We start from the raw sequence: 13,886 nt of genomic DNA, 5'->3' as shown, positions 1-13,886 counted from the left end.
ATCCGCGAATTTTTTTTTCGGAAATCAAGGAAACGCGGAAATTAATATTCGCGAATATGTCCGACCTCGGCAAAACGCGAAAATTTGTATTCGCGAATATAAATTGGGTTACAGTAGTTAAGGTGATTCTGTAAAGTATTAGGATCATATCATATCATCTGCAAAAAGCAACATAAATACACATAATTGGTTAAGATCATAGTCTGATAAACTATTAAGGTTAATGTTTTTGCATACATCATTTATGAAGAGTATAAACATTATCGGTGAAAGTGGCTCTCCTTGTTTCAATCCAATTGATATATCGAAAAGGTCTGAAAATTTACAAGCATTTTTAACACATGACGAAACTTTTTCATATATTGCTTTTATCATATTCACCATTTTACTGCTAATTCCCTCTTTTAACAATTTAACAAATAATGCTTCTCTATTAACTGTATCGAAGGCTTTTTCGTAGTCTATAAAAGCGCAATACAATTTCTTTTTATCATGTAACACTTTTTAGATAATTCAATGTAATAAAAATATACAATCGGTTGTGCTTTTTTTATCTCTGAAACCAAACTGATTTTCACAAAATATATCTTCTGTCTCGCACCATTCGTTTATTCTGTTTCTTAAAACAAGGGAAAAAGTTTAGCCATGCTATTCACAAGAGTAATACCCCTGTAATTACTAGGATCTGATTTATCACCCTTTTTGTAAATTTGGACATTCTTGATTAAACCATCGATTTTTGCCCTTTTTGCTATTAGTAAGACCATTTTTTGTTATTGTTTTACCAAAAATCATAGATGAACATTTATATATCACATCCGAAAATGCTTGCATACCTTCACTGATATTAATATTTTTGTAATGCAATCTTGTCAAAATCATTTCTATTATTCTCTAAACAAGTCAAAAGGTCACAAACATGATCGTTATTTCACACTAATTTATCTTCTTTAATTATTGTATTATTAGCTGAACTTGACAAATCACAATTTAAAGAAAATTCAACAGCACAATGATCTGAAAATTCGTTTACACCTAACACCTCCAATGTATTCAAATTACAGTAACCTAAAATATTTACAATAAGATAATCTACAACGCTAGCACCCTTTTTGCGACGGACGCGCCCTCAGGCGCGTTCAGAGCTAAGTCATTTACACATGGGATTTCGTTGGCTACACTCGCGCAATGTGTCCTAAACCAATTAACAGACTAAGAAATAGTACATGAATTTGATCCTTCAAAACTCCCATACTTTGTCTGGATATCTTAATGTCTTCCATATTTAGCCTTTTCAATTTCAAATTAAGTTATCCAAGTTAAAATGTGAACGTATATTATTGATAAAAACGTTGTAGTCCCGTAGTATTATTGCGCAATATGCAAATTACTGCTGAAACGATTTACCGCTGTCGAAAAAGTAGGACAGCAAATTATACTACAATAAAGGTGTAACCTCTGAGTTCCAAGACATTATTAGTAGGAAATAAATATTTCTACATTATACAAAACATTATTATTAACAAATCAAAAGTTTTTCGTGACTCTAGGATAACTCGCGCATTAATAAAAGAAGAACTATTTTCGTGACTCATACCGCGGGTTTAGCTGAATATTCAGCAGTTATTAATATATTAGATACAATAGAATGGCTAGTATAAATATCTATTTTTGAAAATGCATGTAAGACACTTTACCGGCATGTAGTCTTTCATGGTAAGGAAGTTATAATATCAGTTCTACTTCCGATTCTTGTGGTTTGTTTACATATTTTACTAGGTCATGATTTGAGTTAACCTTCGCTATTCTAAAAATAGATTCTGCTCCACCTGTTCTGATTTTTGGACAGGCGATTAGGAAGTACACATTAAACATGTAATTAATAAACCAGCGGATTGTAATGCAATACTTTTAGAAATGCTATACAATTGTAAGAAGCAAACAAGTTGAAAATGGAATTTAGTGTGAAGTTGAAAAGGACAACTAAACACTGTAGTGCTTAAGTGACATTTAAATTAAAATAAAAACGATGTGCTCTGGCCTCTACATCTTTACCTTGTAAATAAAAAAATCTAAGAAATACACTATTAATTGCTGATGATTTCAACCATTTTTTTTTTAATGAGACATATCCAAGAGAAATAAAAATACAAATGACTTATATTTTATTGTCTGTATGCCCACTATGATATAACACGAAGCAATTCTAAATAGCATTCTCAAATGTATAATGTATTATGTTTGAAGTTTATTTGCCTGGATTTATTCTAGAAATATTTCGTTGATAGTTTTTTTTTCTATTTACATATCATTTCTTAGAATAAATCGATAAGGACATTGATTTATAAGTTTGACCAGAGTTTTTAGGCATAAATTTCATTCTGTATTTAAGTGCTTGAAAGTAGAAAATCTGAATTATATCAATTTGGGACACAAAATATATTGCTCTACAAATCTCGAACTTGTATGGAACAAATTTTCTCTGTTATATATTTTGTGTTTTGTTTTGTTTTTGTTTTTTTTTTCCTAAAAGAAGCCTTAATGTCTCTCCGGTTGCATGTCCGTCGCATTCAGTGCTGCAGCACTTTGATTATTTCTAGAGCAGCAGTGATATGTAAAATCACCATTTTCTAATCGGCCATTTACAATGCGTAAATCATGCTGCTTACATAAAGAGAGTAATTTTAGACCAAACGGGTTACATATTTTATCAGACGAGTGTCTTACAGGTAACATAACAGAAGAAGAAGAAGAAGAATGATTTTATTTTCAACTTGTACACAACATATGGTACATCGTTGTACAATATACATTTACAAAATACATGGCATATGGTCACTATGATTGACAATGTTAACATTCTGTATCAGCAATCAATAATGTTTAAGTAAAGTTTATATCTATGAAAAATTAAATAAGTATGTGTATGTTCTTAAGACATTACCTTAGAAAATATGTACTTAAGTATTCATCTTAGAAAAAGAAAAGTCAAGTTTGAAAATTAACTTAAGTAAAGTGAACAAATACTTTCTATCAATTGAACAATCATACAAGTTAGAATAAAATTAACACCTGTTCTAGAAGTATTTTTTTAAACTGATTACATCAAATATTATTTTTGGCAGTAAAGAAAAACAATTTATAAAAAGTACTATTGGAGAACGAACGGAATATCATATAGTCCTTGATAATATGGACATGTCCTCAGCATGTGTTTCAATCAATAGTTATACATGATTAAGTAAAGTAGACATTATGCATGAGTATGCCATAAAAATATTACTTTTGGTGTTTATTGAGAAAAAGGCAACAATCTATAGGAAAGTACTATTGTAGCATCGACCACAGATATATGTTTAATACGTTGATGTCGGTTCAGGCCGTGACAAAAAACACAACGATTTATACTTGATATTGCTTATCACTTTAGAAACGTATATATTCAAACTTTAAAATAAAACTGCATTATTACTGTATTGTATAAAGCAGCTCTGTGCGAATACGACTCGCTTGGTAAATATATTTCGCCAGGTTTCTGGTGATAACTTTATTTTTAGCAGATACTAATTGTACGAATTTGTGCATATTTGGGCGCCTGTAAAAATATTGTTTAATGTATTTATGACGCAAGGTTTCATAGGCTTTGCAAATTATAGTGAAGTGGTATTCATCCTCAATTTCTTGAGAATCACAAAGCTGACAAACTCGCTCGGACCGTTCTATGCGATTTCGACCGTGCCTACCAGTTTCAATGCGCAGCCTATGTGCCGATACGCGTATTCTTGTCAAAGACTGACGTAAATACTTAGAGTTTATTACATTCAGATAGTCACTCGTGACGAACTCATCTTTAAGGTATACATATAAAGTGTTCAGAACATTATTTGCTTGCAAATCAGCTCGCCAGCTCTGTACGTAACAGTCAAATAGCCGTTGTCTAAATAAAGGTAAGAAGAGTTTCGCATCTACGTTATCTTGATTTTCCCAAACGTCAGAAAACCCATACTGATCGAGTAATATCTTAACTCTACCGGCCCAACTTACTGTATTACTATTTAGGCATCTTTTCAACGATTCGTCATATACACGTTTAATTATAATGTTATCCGTCGTTAGAATTTGTAACCAATACTTAATAATCTGATAATATCTTGTAATATGCAGCGGATACCGCGCTAGTTCCCCATATACGGCTGCGTTACTAGTACTTTGTTTGACTCCCAAGATTGACTTGCAAAACCTCAAGTGCACGCGTTCTATTTCCTTTGTTTTCGAGAAACCCCAAATCGGACAGGCATAGTTTAAGATCGCACCGACAAATGCATCAAAAACTTTCATAGATAACGATGGGTTTAATTCATATTTGTTGATATTGTTTAAAAGTATGTTTGAAGCTTTAATCGCCTTTCCAATAACGTACTGATTATGCAAAACGAATGAACCGGTATAATTAAACACGACCCCCAAGTAATAAAAATCATTTACTACTTCAAGAGGTTGGTTGTTATAATACCAGCGCTCTTCTTGCTTAACAGGACCCCTTTTACGGAACACTACGACTTTGGTTTTTTCTATATTAACTTGAAGTCCCCAGTAATTGCAATAATCATATAATTTGTTTAAACTAGTCTGTAAGTCCTGAACAGAATTACCAATTAAAACCATATCGTCTGCAAACATTAGTAATATTACACAAATATCATACATTGTTAAACCAGACGTGTTCGAATCTTGCAAAAATAGTTCCAAATCCTCTAGAAATAACGCGAACAAGGCAGGAGAATTATTAAGACCTTGTCTTAGACCGATTGATATTTCGAAGAAGTCTGAGTACTTATTACAACTTTTAACGCATGATTTTACTACAGCATACATTGCCCTAAACGTTTGTAGAATTTTACCATCGATGCCCATATTGAAAAGTTTGAACCACAGTGCATTGCGGTAGACGGAGTCGAAGGCTTTCTGCAGATCAATGAATGCGCAGTGCAGTCTCAACTTTTGTGATAAAATGTGTTCTATTAAGTTATGTAATACAAAGGCCGCATCAACTGTACTCCTACCCTTTCTAAAACCAAACTGAGCGTCTGAAATAAAATTGTTTTTTTCGAACCATTTTTCAATTCTACCTGTCAGTATACTTGTATATAATTTTCCCAGATTGCTTAATAAAGTGATCCCACGATAATTATTTGGCAAATTTTTATCCCCCTTTTTAAAGATAGGCACTATAAATCCTTGAGACCAGGATTCTGGGAATTGTCCAGAATTGAACACTTTGTTGAATAAATCAGTAATATGGCTACCAAGTATATCAATTGTTTCTATTAAATATTCGTTAATTAAGTGATCACTAGGACACGATGATTTGTTGCGCTTAAGACTTTTTACTGCTGTGATAACCTCTTGTAGCGATATAGGGCCATTAAGTTCACTGAATGTTGAATCATTCACATTAAAATCAGAAGTTTCGTTGAAAGTTTCAACATTATCAATGGAAGTTGTCCTAATATCACTAAATAATTCAGAGAAATATGTCTTAAACTCATCCGGCGATATATTACCATTTGAATTATTATATTTTGCCTTAAAATGTTTCCAGAAGTCACGAGGCTTTTTATTTTTTAGATCAGTCAATTCCCTTGATTTCTTTATTTTATGTGCACGTTTCTTTTTGCGTGAAATATATTTGAAACGCTTCCTTGCGTCGCACAACTGCGCTCTATTATAATCAGACTTGCAGTTATTAAATAAAATTAGTGTGTTTTTATATTCACTTTTAAGCATTAAACATTCATCATCGAACCACGGAGAACTATTATCACGCGGCGTGTTCCTATTATTTGAATTACCCGTATATTCTTTTTTAAATAATGAATCCGCCGCGTCTAAAATAGCTCGCGAGAACTGCGTTACTGCTGAATCTACGTCAAGAGTGTCATCAAAAACAGTATTATTAAAAATATTTAAATTTCCAATAATATTGCTTCTAAATGATGCCTCTTTATCAGCTTCCCATTTATAGTAAATATGTGATTCGGAAGAATGTACATCTGTATCTGTACGACACGGCTCAATTCCAGTTATATTAAACGACAACGCTGCGTGGTCGCTAAATGTGTTGAAAGGTAATATTTCAAAAGAATTAAGTGCGTGAAACTCTTTCAACAAAAGATAGTCGATTGTACTGCTTGAATTACGGTTAAAAAATGTAAAGGAGTCCGTGTTTATATAACGCCCGTTAGCAATTCGCAAACCTGTTGCTTTACACAGATCTAACATTTTTAATCCCCGGCTATTGCATACGATATCGCATGAGGTTCTGGGAAGGGTTTCATCGGGTATATAATTCAAATCGTCCGTAAAATTTATATTTGAATCACAAAGTATATAATCTGGCCTATTCCCTACTCTACAATTCCAGTCCCCCGCCAATAAAATACATCCGATTTGATCAAAGTAATAGATGTCTTGCATTAATAGTTCGAACAGATCCGCATCAATAACATTAGCAGCCGGCGACTCATCGGACCATAAATATAGACCACATAAGTAAATATCTCTATCAAAATTGAAAAACATTGCATTTAGCTTTAACCAAATAATAGTATCAAAGTGATTTTTTACTACGGACACTCCCTCATAACAAGTATTTCTAACATATATGGTAATTCCTCCACTATTACGCTTAGCTTTCTAATGCTTAAATTTCCTGAAATAGTTATATGTAGTAAAATTTTCAATATCAACAACAGAATTATTATCGGACCATGATTCACTAATAATAATAATATATTATTTCGTCAAAAAAGAAACAAATTCTGGGTCTGATAGTTTGCTGTCTGTTAAACCGTTACAGTTCCAGGCAAGAACACTTAGCCTATTCTCCGTCCGTTCCTATTGACACTTAACTGGCTGTCCATCGATATAAAGGGTATCATATACCATCAATGCCTTTTTGTTGGCCTTAATTGCCTCCTGTAGTTTTGGTACTAACCTCCTTCTTCGGGCTGCTATTTCCGGCGGGAATTGTTCATAAAGGTAATAATCCGATCCTCTCAACAAACGCTTTTGCCGACGAACAATCTCCCTGTCTGAGAAAAACGCAAATTTTATAACCACGTTGCGGTCCCGACGAGAGCCGGGCGCTCCCATACGATGTATGCGCTCAAGTTTCATGGACTCCACTATTGACTGGGCCATTTTGTGTTTGTTCACTAAGAAATCACGAAATTTTAAATCCAAATTTTCACCAGGCTCCTCCTTGAGTCCACCTAGCACTAGATTGTTCCGCATGCTTTGAGATTCTAAGTATGTAACTTTATCTTTGAGGTTTGTGTTTTCTTTTTCGAGAACGTCAATGCGTGATTGGTACTCCGCAGAGATAAATTCAACTCGCTCAATGCGCTCGTCGATCTTGCTCAATGTATGATCCAATGCTTTATTTTGATCGTGTACACGGACGCTCAAAAGTTTCATGTCGTCTTTATCAAAAGAGAGCACCTTTTCCTCTAGCGAATCCAATTTATTAATAACATCATGCATTTCTGGCATGTCCACAAATCTCTGTAAATTTATATTTTCAACAAAGTCGGGGGTTACCCCTGTTCGACTGTTCAGGTCCCCACACCAATACGTATCACCTTGAGTTTCATACCGACTAAAATCGGCACTTATTTGGCTAAATAGATCACATTCAAAAAGTATCGAATTTTCATTTTTATAAACAGATGATTCTTCCGGAGGAATATATGCTAAACAGAAAACGCATCACGGACTAGATTACATAATTCACTCTTGATCTTAAACCACAATATACCTCTATTATCGGATTTAACAAGGTCAATCTTTCCGCTTAAATGGCTTCTGTAATAAACAATTAAACCTCCACTAAAACGTTTAGCCCTTTTGTTAGTTTTAGGCCTAGCACAATAAAAATTCAGGTATCCATCAATGCATACATTCGATCTGGAAGAAGTCCATGTTTCAGTCAAAAGAATAATGTCATATCTGTTTATAAAGGTTAAAATATCATTGTCATGTAATTTATTTTGGAGACCTTGGACATTCCACAAGACAAATGTTAACTGTTCCTCCGTTATATCCTACTCATGCATATCATCAGGTGAAATACTGGTTGATCGTTGACCTCGTATCATAAGCCGGTCAAATGAAATAATTGCATCCTTGCCTTCTTCACATGTAAATGAATAGACTTTACGTTGATCAATTTAAATTAGGGACGTGCAATCATGCGGAACAAATTATTTGTAGCATCGATTTACTTCGTTAAACTTTAAATTTTATAATATAGTACACCGGGAGTTAATAATTGTAACAATATCTGTCGAACTAAATAAAGGGTGGTTGGATTCGTTTCATTGGACGATTTTTTAAAAATAAATATGCTTTGTATTTCTTGCCTTTTTATCTTTTATAGAAATAAAAGCGCTTAACTAGTTTATAAATACAAACATATATATTGCGCATGTTAAATTACACGTCCAGCCAGTGTCTTGGTGGGTAATAAATTAACATCTTAAGAGTATACACAAATTGTAAAAAAAAATCTGGATTTAAAGTGATCCCTCGGAAGCATTTATCACAATAAAATTACTTGAAAATTGCATATTCGGTTTGATTGAGTCTGTACATGAGGGATAATGAATAAGAGCAACATTCCTCACGCCCCCTAGCACCAGCTTGAGCAGTACTCAAAATCTCAACACTTAATAGTGCTGGCATCAATGATCCCGAAGGAGCAGAAAAATATAACAACACTGAAGTGAGGTAAGGGGCAACTTTGACAGCTGCTTGAAACCTGCTGTTGTGAAGAACAAAAATCTGGAAACAAAGTGATCCCTCGGAAGCATTAATCACAACAAAATTACTAGAAAATTCGTCGATTGGAAACTGTAATGTTCTATCTCCAAATTTTCCAAAAACAAGTTAAATACACAATTGTGTCCGTAATGGACTGTTCTAATCTCTTTGGCATGTTTTATTAGTCCTTCAGAGCGTCATAAATAATTACTTCAGAGCGTCATAAATAATTACAACGGAACCATCCTGTTCTATCTCCACAAATTTAGTATGTCTTGATAAATAGACCGTTCTAACCTACTGGACTAATCATATCATCGATAAATGTTACGTGACTTGTTGGATATATGCAACATACTGTTCTAAATCCAAAATTATCGTATCAAAACATAGCATAAAATCACGTGATAGCAGGACATCCGCCATGTTGAACGAAACATTTTGAGTTAATTAATACTTAATATAAGTATTGAATGATATTATATATTCATTTATTCCCACCAATCATTGACATTTTATTATTAAGTCCTGTAAATTTACTGCATGTGATTAAACAAGAAGCAAAACTGATCATGATTTGAAAGTAATTTCGGATGTGTATTTTCGGATAGAAACAACTGTGATCATACAATTTTATCAAACAAATTCGTAAAAAATAAATTTGTTACATGTTCTAAAGTTTTTTTAACGTAAGGCACATTATGTCTCAGAAACAATTATTTATCTTTATAACAGACACATATGAGTTTAGAAGTTGACAATACTCATTGCCGATATGAAATAAAAGCATAAGATGGTTTAGGTTACTGACCAATGTGGTATATTTTGGAAACTATAACAGAACTCTAAATATCGGGCTTTTGAGAGATTAGGATAAAAGCATTTCTGAGGCAAAAAAGCCTTTAAGAAAATTTATAGATATTATACGTTTACATATAATATATGTTTTCGAATGTGTTAATGTAATATAACTAATAGATTGCTTTAAAGTAAGCACATTTCATACCAAATACAGAAGAAAGAAAAATATTCTGATACGTATATTGTGTTTGTCTTGTAATTTGTCTTTGAATTTCTAAATGAATATTTATATAACATTATGTTTGTAATGTTTTTGTACACGAACAATCTTTAAATATTACATTTTTCAAATATAAGTCATGTCTGTCTTTTCTAGAAGATATGTTTTCATTGCCTTCTTAAGTTATAGAAACATTTTATTACATACCTTCAATTAGATGAACTTCTTACCAACACAAACAGAACGTGTAAAGCGCATAACAAAATAATTACTACTATTTCATACTTTTGGAAGGAATTTGAATTTGACCATCTTTTGAATTCTCAAAAAAATAAATCTTGAAAGATGTTTCAAGCATTCTAGAAGATTTGAAAGTTTTCTATTCCCGTTTGCAGATATAACTTTCTTTTCCTAGACATTGAATCATTTTCATTGTGCCCAAAGATATAAAAATAGTTAAATGTCTACAAAATGTATGTGGGTATTTTATCTTTATTTATTTAAATTATTCGTTTAAATGCCACTTAATAATGTAATGGATTTAAGGATTTTAATAAGATTTCGAATATCATAGTTTATGTAGTTAGATACATATAGTCTCAGAAATAGTGTTGTGTCAAAGTCAACTAATCAAGGAATAATTAGCCGAGAGCATTGTTGGCATCCTTTTAAACATAAAACATACTGTTTTATATGATACAAATAAATTCAACTTAAAAGACATAGTGTTCTAAGTCACATTGAACACTCTGATTTTAACAATTTTTCAAAAAAAGTTACAAGGACTGTTCTATCTCCAAATGTTATTTTAGGTTTTTAAGCAAGGAAATATTAAAATCCACATATCTTTAACGATATTGAGATGTGTTCTCTCAGAGACATAGATAACAGAGATAGACAACTTCCTAGCCAGTTAAAATATCACGCGTGCCTGCGAAACTTAAAACTTGTAGCAAGTAAACCTTTTTAACCAGATATCAAAATCAGTAAAATAATACATTTTCTGAAAGCTTATGCATTAGTCTATGGCTGCAGGTAAAAATATTTACAGTTCCCAAATAAATAAATGATACATCAATTTTTAAAGAGAACTACTTAATAATTTTTGTTACAAAACTATTCATATGACGAAAAAACTGGCTAAGTGGGTATGTTCTGCTATGTTTTTCTAAGTGAAAGGTATGGAAAGTTACCAATATTTTAACATGCAGCAATAGATAAAAGATTTACCTTTCAAATGGTATATAATATTAAAGGATCAAATGTACATCCATTAAGTTTTATTTGCTACAAAATGCCTATTTTTTCACTTTTTGATAGGCATGAATGATATTTCAATGGAGTATATAGGAGCTGCTTATCTCTGTTATCTATGTCTCTGGTTCTCTACACCACACCACGTTTAGTAGTTTTAAAATTTTCAAAATCCAACAATAAATAAAAAAAGTTATGCAATACTAAATCTTTACATGCTTTTTTCTCAAAAACAACAAATTGGCACTTAGAACAAAACGTTTTTCAAGCGAAGAATTGCAGACTCGGTTTGGTGGAGTCTGTACATGTAATGTGAAGTCTACTCGATTATTAAATAACTGCCTATAAAAAAAACAAATAAATAATATAAGGGATGAATACTGATATATTGACTTATTATAACGTTAAATGTATTAATTAAGTCTATCACAGTATATATTAGAAGTAATTTTTTTTTAACTTTCATTTATGTGGTAAAAAGGCTATAAAAGTTCCGATATAAAGAATAGTGGTTTGCATGAAAATGTACATTTGCGTTATTTACCAACTGATATTATATGGAGTAAGGTTAATCAAGAAATGACACTGTATAAGAAGTAAATATTATAAAACGTTCATTATAGTGAATTAAGCTATATCTTACATTTATTTGCCCTAAAATTTATAAACGGCAAAATTACTTTTTTCCATAATAGCATATTCAATTTTTGAAAGAGTTGTTACCAAGAATGTTCCTGTTATTAAACACACATGAATACTGTTGATCTACGAAACGCGGAAGAAGTTATCTTTCTGCTATTTTACAAAATATAGGAAAGGTTGTTTACCGTTTAGTAATGATTTCGTGACTTAGGGAATATACTAATGAATTTCGTTATAAAGGGTATTTTGAATATATGTAAACAAAATGCAAACAATAGTTCTATAAACTACGGACATTAGATATAAAGTTCTATTCACTTTAACAAAATACATTTCTTGTTATTCAGTAGGTTGAGCAGTGTTTTCATTAAGTATGAGTTCACAATGGGTCCGCAAAACGCATAATTATTATATTGTTATGACATATAAAGGTGTGTTGTTTTTCGGATTAACTGAAATAATAACATACAAATTACTTTAAATAATGTTATTATGAATTTTTAATAACTATATAAAAGACAAATATCAGCATTAAACCCATATCGAAGCACTGCATAAATACTTTAAAACCAATATTAAAATTTATAAGTTACAATAACTACGTTTCCCAAAATAACGAATGAAAATTAAATTGCGTAATATATAAATGTATGAAATAAGAAATGTGGAGAAAATCAAAATACTTGCAGAAACATGCATTATTAATATCAAATATCATAAAAAAAAAGATTAAAATAGTAACAAATGTGAATGGATGCAGCATATCTAGGCACTCAGAACTAATAACAATGTTGTATTCCTGGGAAAGCACACTGTTCTGAACAATAATCTAAAATGCAGTATCTTAATTAATCAAATTTGTGAAAAAGTAAACTATTGAAGCAATTTCCTTAATGGTAATGTTGTTTACGAACAGTAGATATTTAACCATACAATCTTACTAATTTTGTCTTTATTTTTTCTACGATATCTAAAACAGAACAATTTTTATGTTGGTGTAAATGTGGTTTTTGGAAAGGACATAGGAAACTGTCCTTTCTTAACCACATAATGAGACTAATTTCACTACATATTAACATACGTTTGTTTTGTTTCAATAGTAGTGTATGATAAACATGTAAACAATTTGAACAATGTGAGAAGATTTTTACTTCCTTTACTTGAATTCTTGCTCTTCCAATTCCGGTGATTTGTTGGGTTGGTAATCACATATATTATAACAAACATATAATATTCAAATGATCAGATTAAGAATCATGAAATAATCGTCAAAAAACTATGAAACATACCGGGTCCGAAATAACCTACAATGGAGCGAAATACTCAACTGACCAAAAGAAAAAAACAATAAAACGATCAATATGTAAAATTAACCTGAACTATATACATACAATAAATCAGAAAGTTATACACTAAAAGGTCAAACTATAAACACATTATAGTGTTTTTAATTTACATTTCGCGCTGACTGAATTCCAGCGAAATAAGTTCCATATCCGGCGCCAAATACCGAGAAAGTATGTAATTCAACGAATCTTTACCAATAAACATATTTAGAAAAAGAAGTGACTATTATTATTAAAAAATTCTGCCATATTATGTTCTTTAATTATTCTATAAGAGAATAATAAACATTACGACTTGCGAATCTTATGTACTGCGCGTAGAGCCCATATTGCTACGTTAGCAAACCCTGTATGTTAACTAATTCCCGTTATCAATCTTAGGAAAAATATTTAATGCTACGCCGGGCGGCAAAAATTTCAATTCGGAATAACAAGCCAGTCCCTTAAATACAGTACGCTCAATTCAAGTTTGATCACTTTTTCCCAAAATCGTGAGAGACACGGACTAACAAGGTTATTATTTGAACATACTAAACCCCTAACTAAAAATCCGCACAAACAATCGAACCGTCTATAAACTTGTAACTAATTCCGCTAAATAAATATCCGCTAGAAGATTTAACTTGTAATTAACGCGAAATACTTTCATTAATCCCCTTCTTATAAAGCAAACTTACCATTGACGAACATCATTAGATCTTACAAACTAACCAGGCATATTAAATTACTTGTTTTACGTAATTTAATTACCTGTTAAAATATGCATTTTATAAACAAAGACTAATAAATAAATAACTTAC

The 13,886-nt window shown here is 31.6% G+C and overlaps 1 protein-coding gene across 1 annotated transcript; it reads right to left on the bottom strand.

Moving 5' to 3' along the window:
• Window positions 1-6,897: 6,897 nt before the first annotated feature.
• On the bottom strand, window positions 6,898-7,554 carry LOC132737107 (uncharacterized). Its single transcript, XM_060724342.1, has one exon. The coding sequence runs from the start codon at window positions 7,552-7,554 to the stop codon at window positions 6,898-6,900; it is 657 nt and encodes a 218-aa protein (XP_060580325.1).
• Window positions 7,555-13,886: the final 6,332 nt, after the last annotated feature.

Source organism: Ruditapes philippinarum, unplaced genomic scaffold (assembly GCF_026571515.1).
Source record: "Ruditapes philippinarum isolate M1 unplaced genomic scaffold, ASM2657151v2 ctg9082_1_1_1_1, whole genome shotgun sequence".
NCBI lineage: Eukaryota > Metazoa > Mollusca > Bivalvia > Venerida > Veneridae > Ruditapes > Ruditapes philippinarum.
This window is presented reverse-complemented; position numbering and strand designations above follow the sequence as displayed.

Bases quoted from the DNA above. Each gene is read 5' to 3' on its own strand.
- LOC132737107 (XM_060724342.1), bottom strand. From the start codon at position 7,554: ATGCCAGAAATGCATGATGTTATTAATAAATTGGATTCGCTAGAGGAA.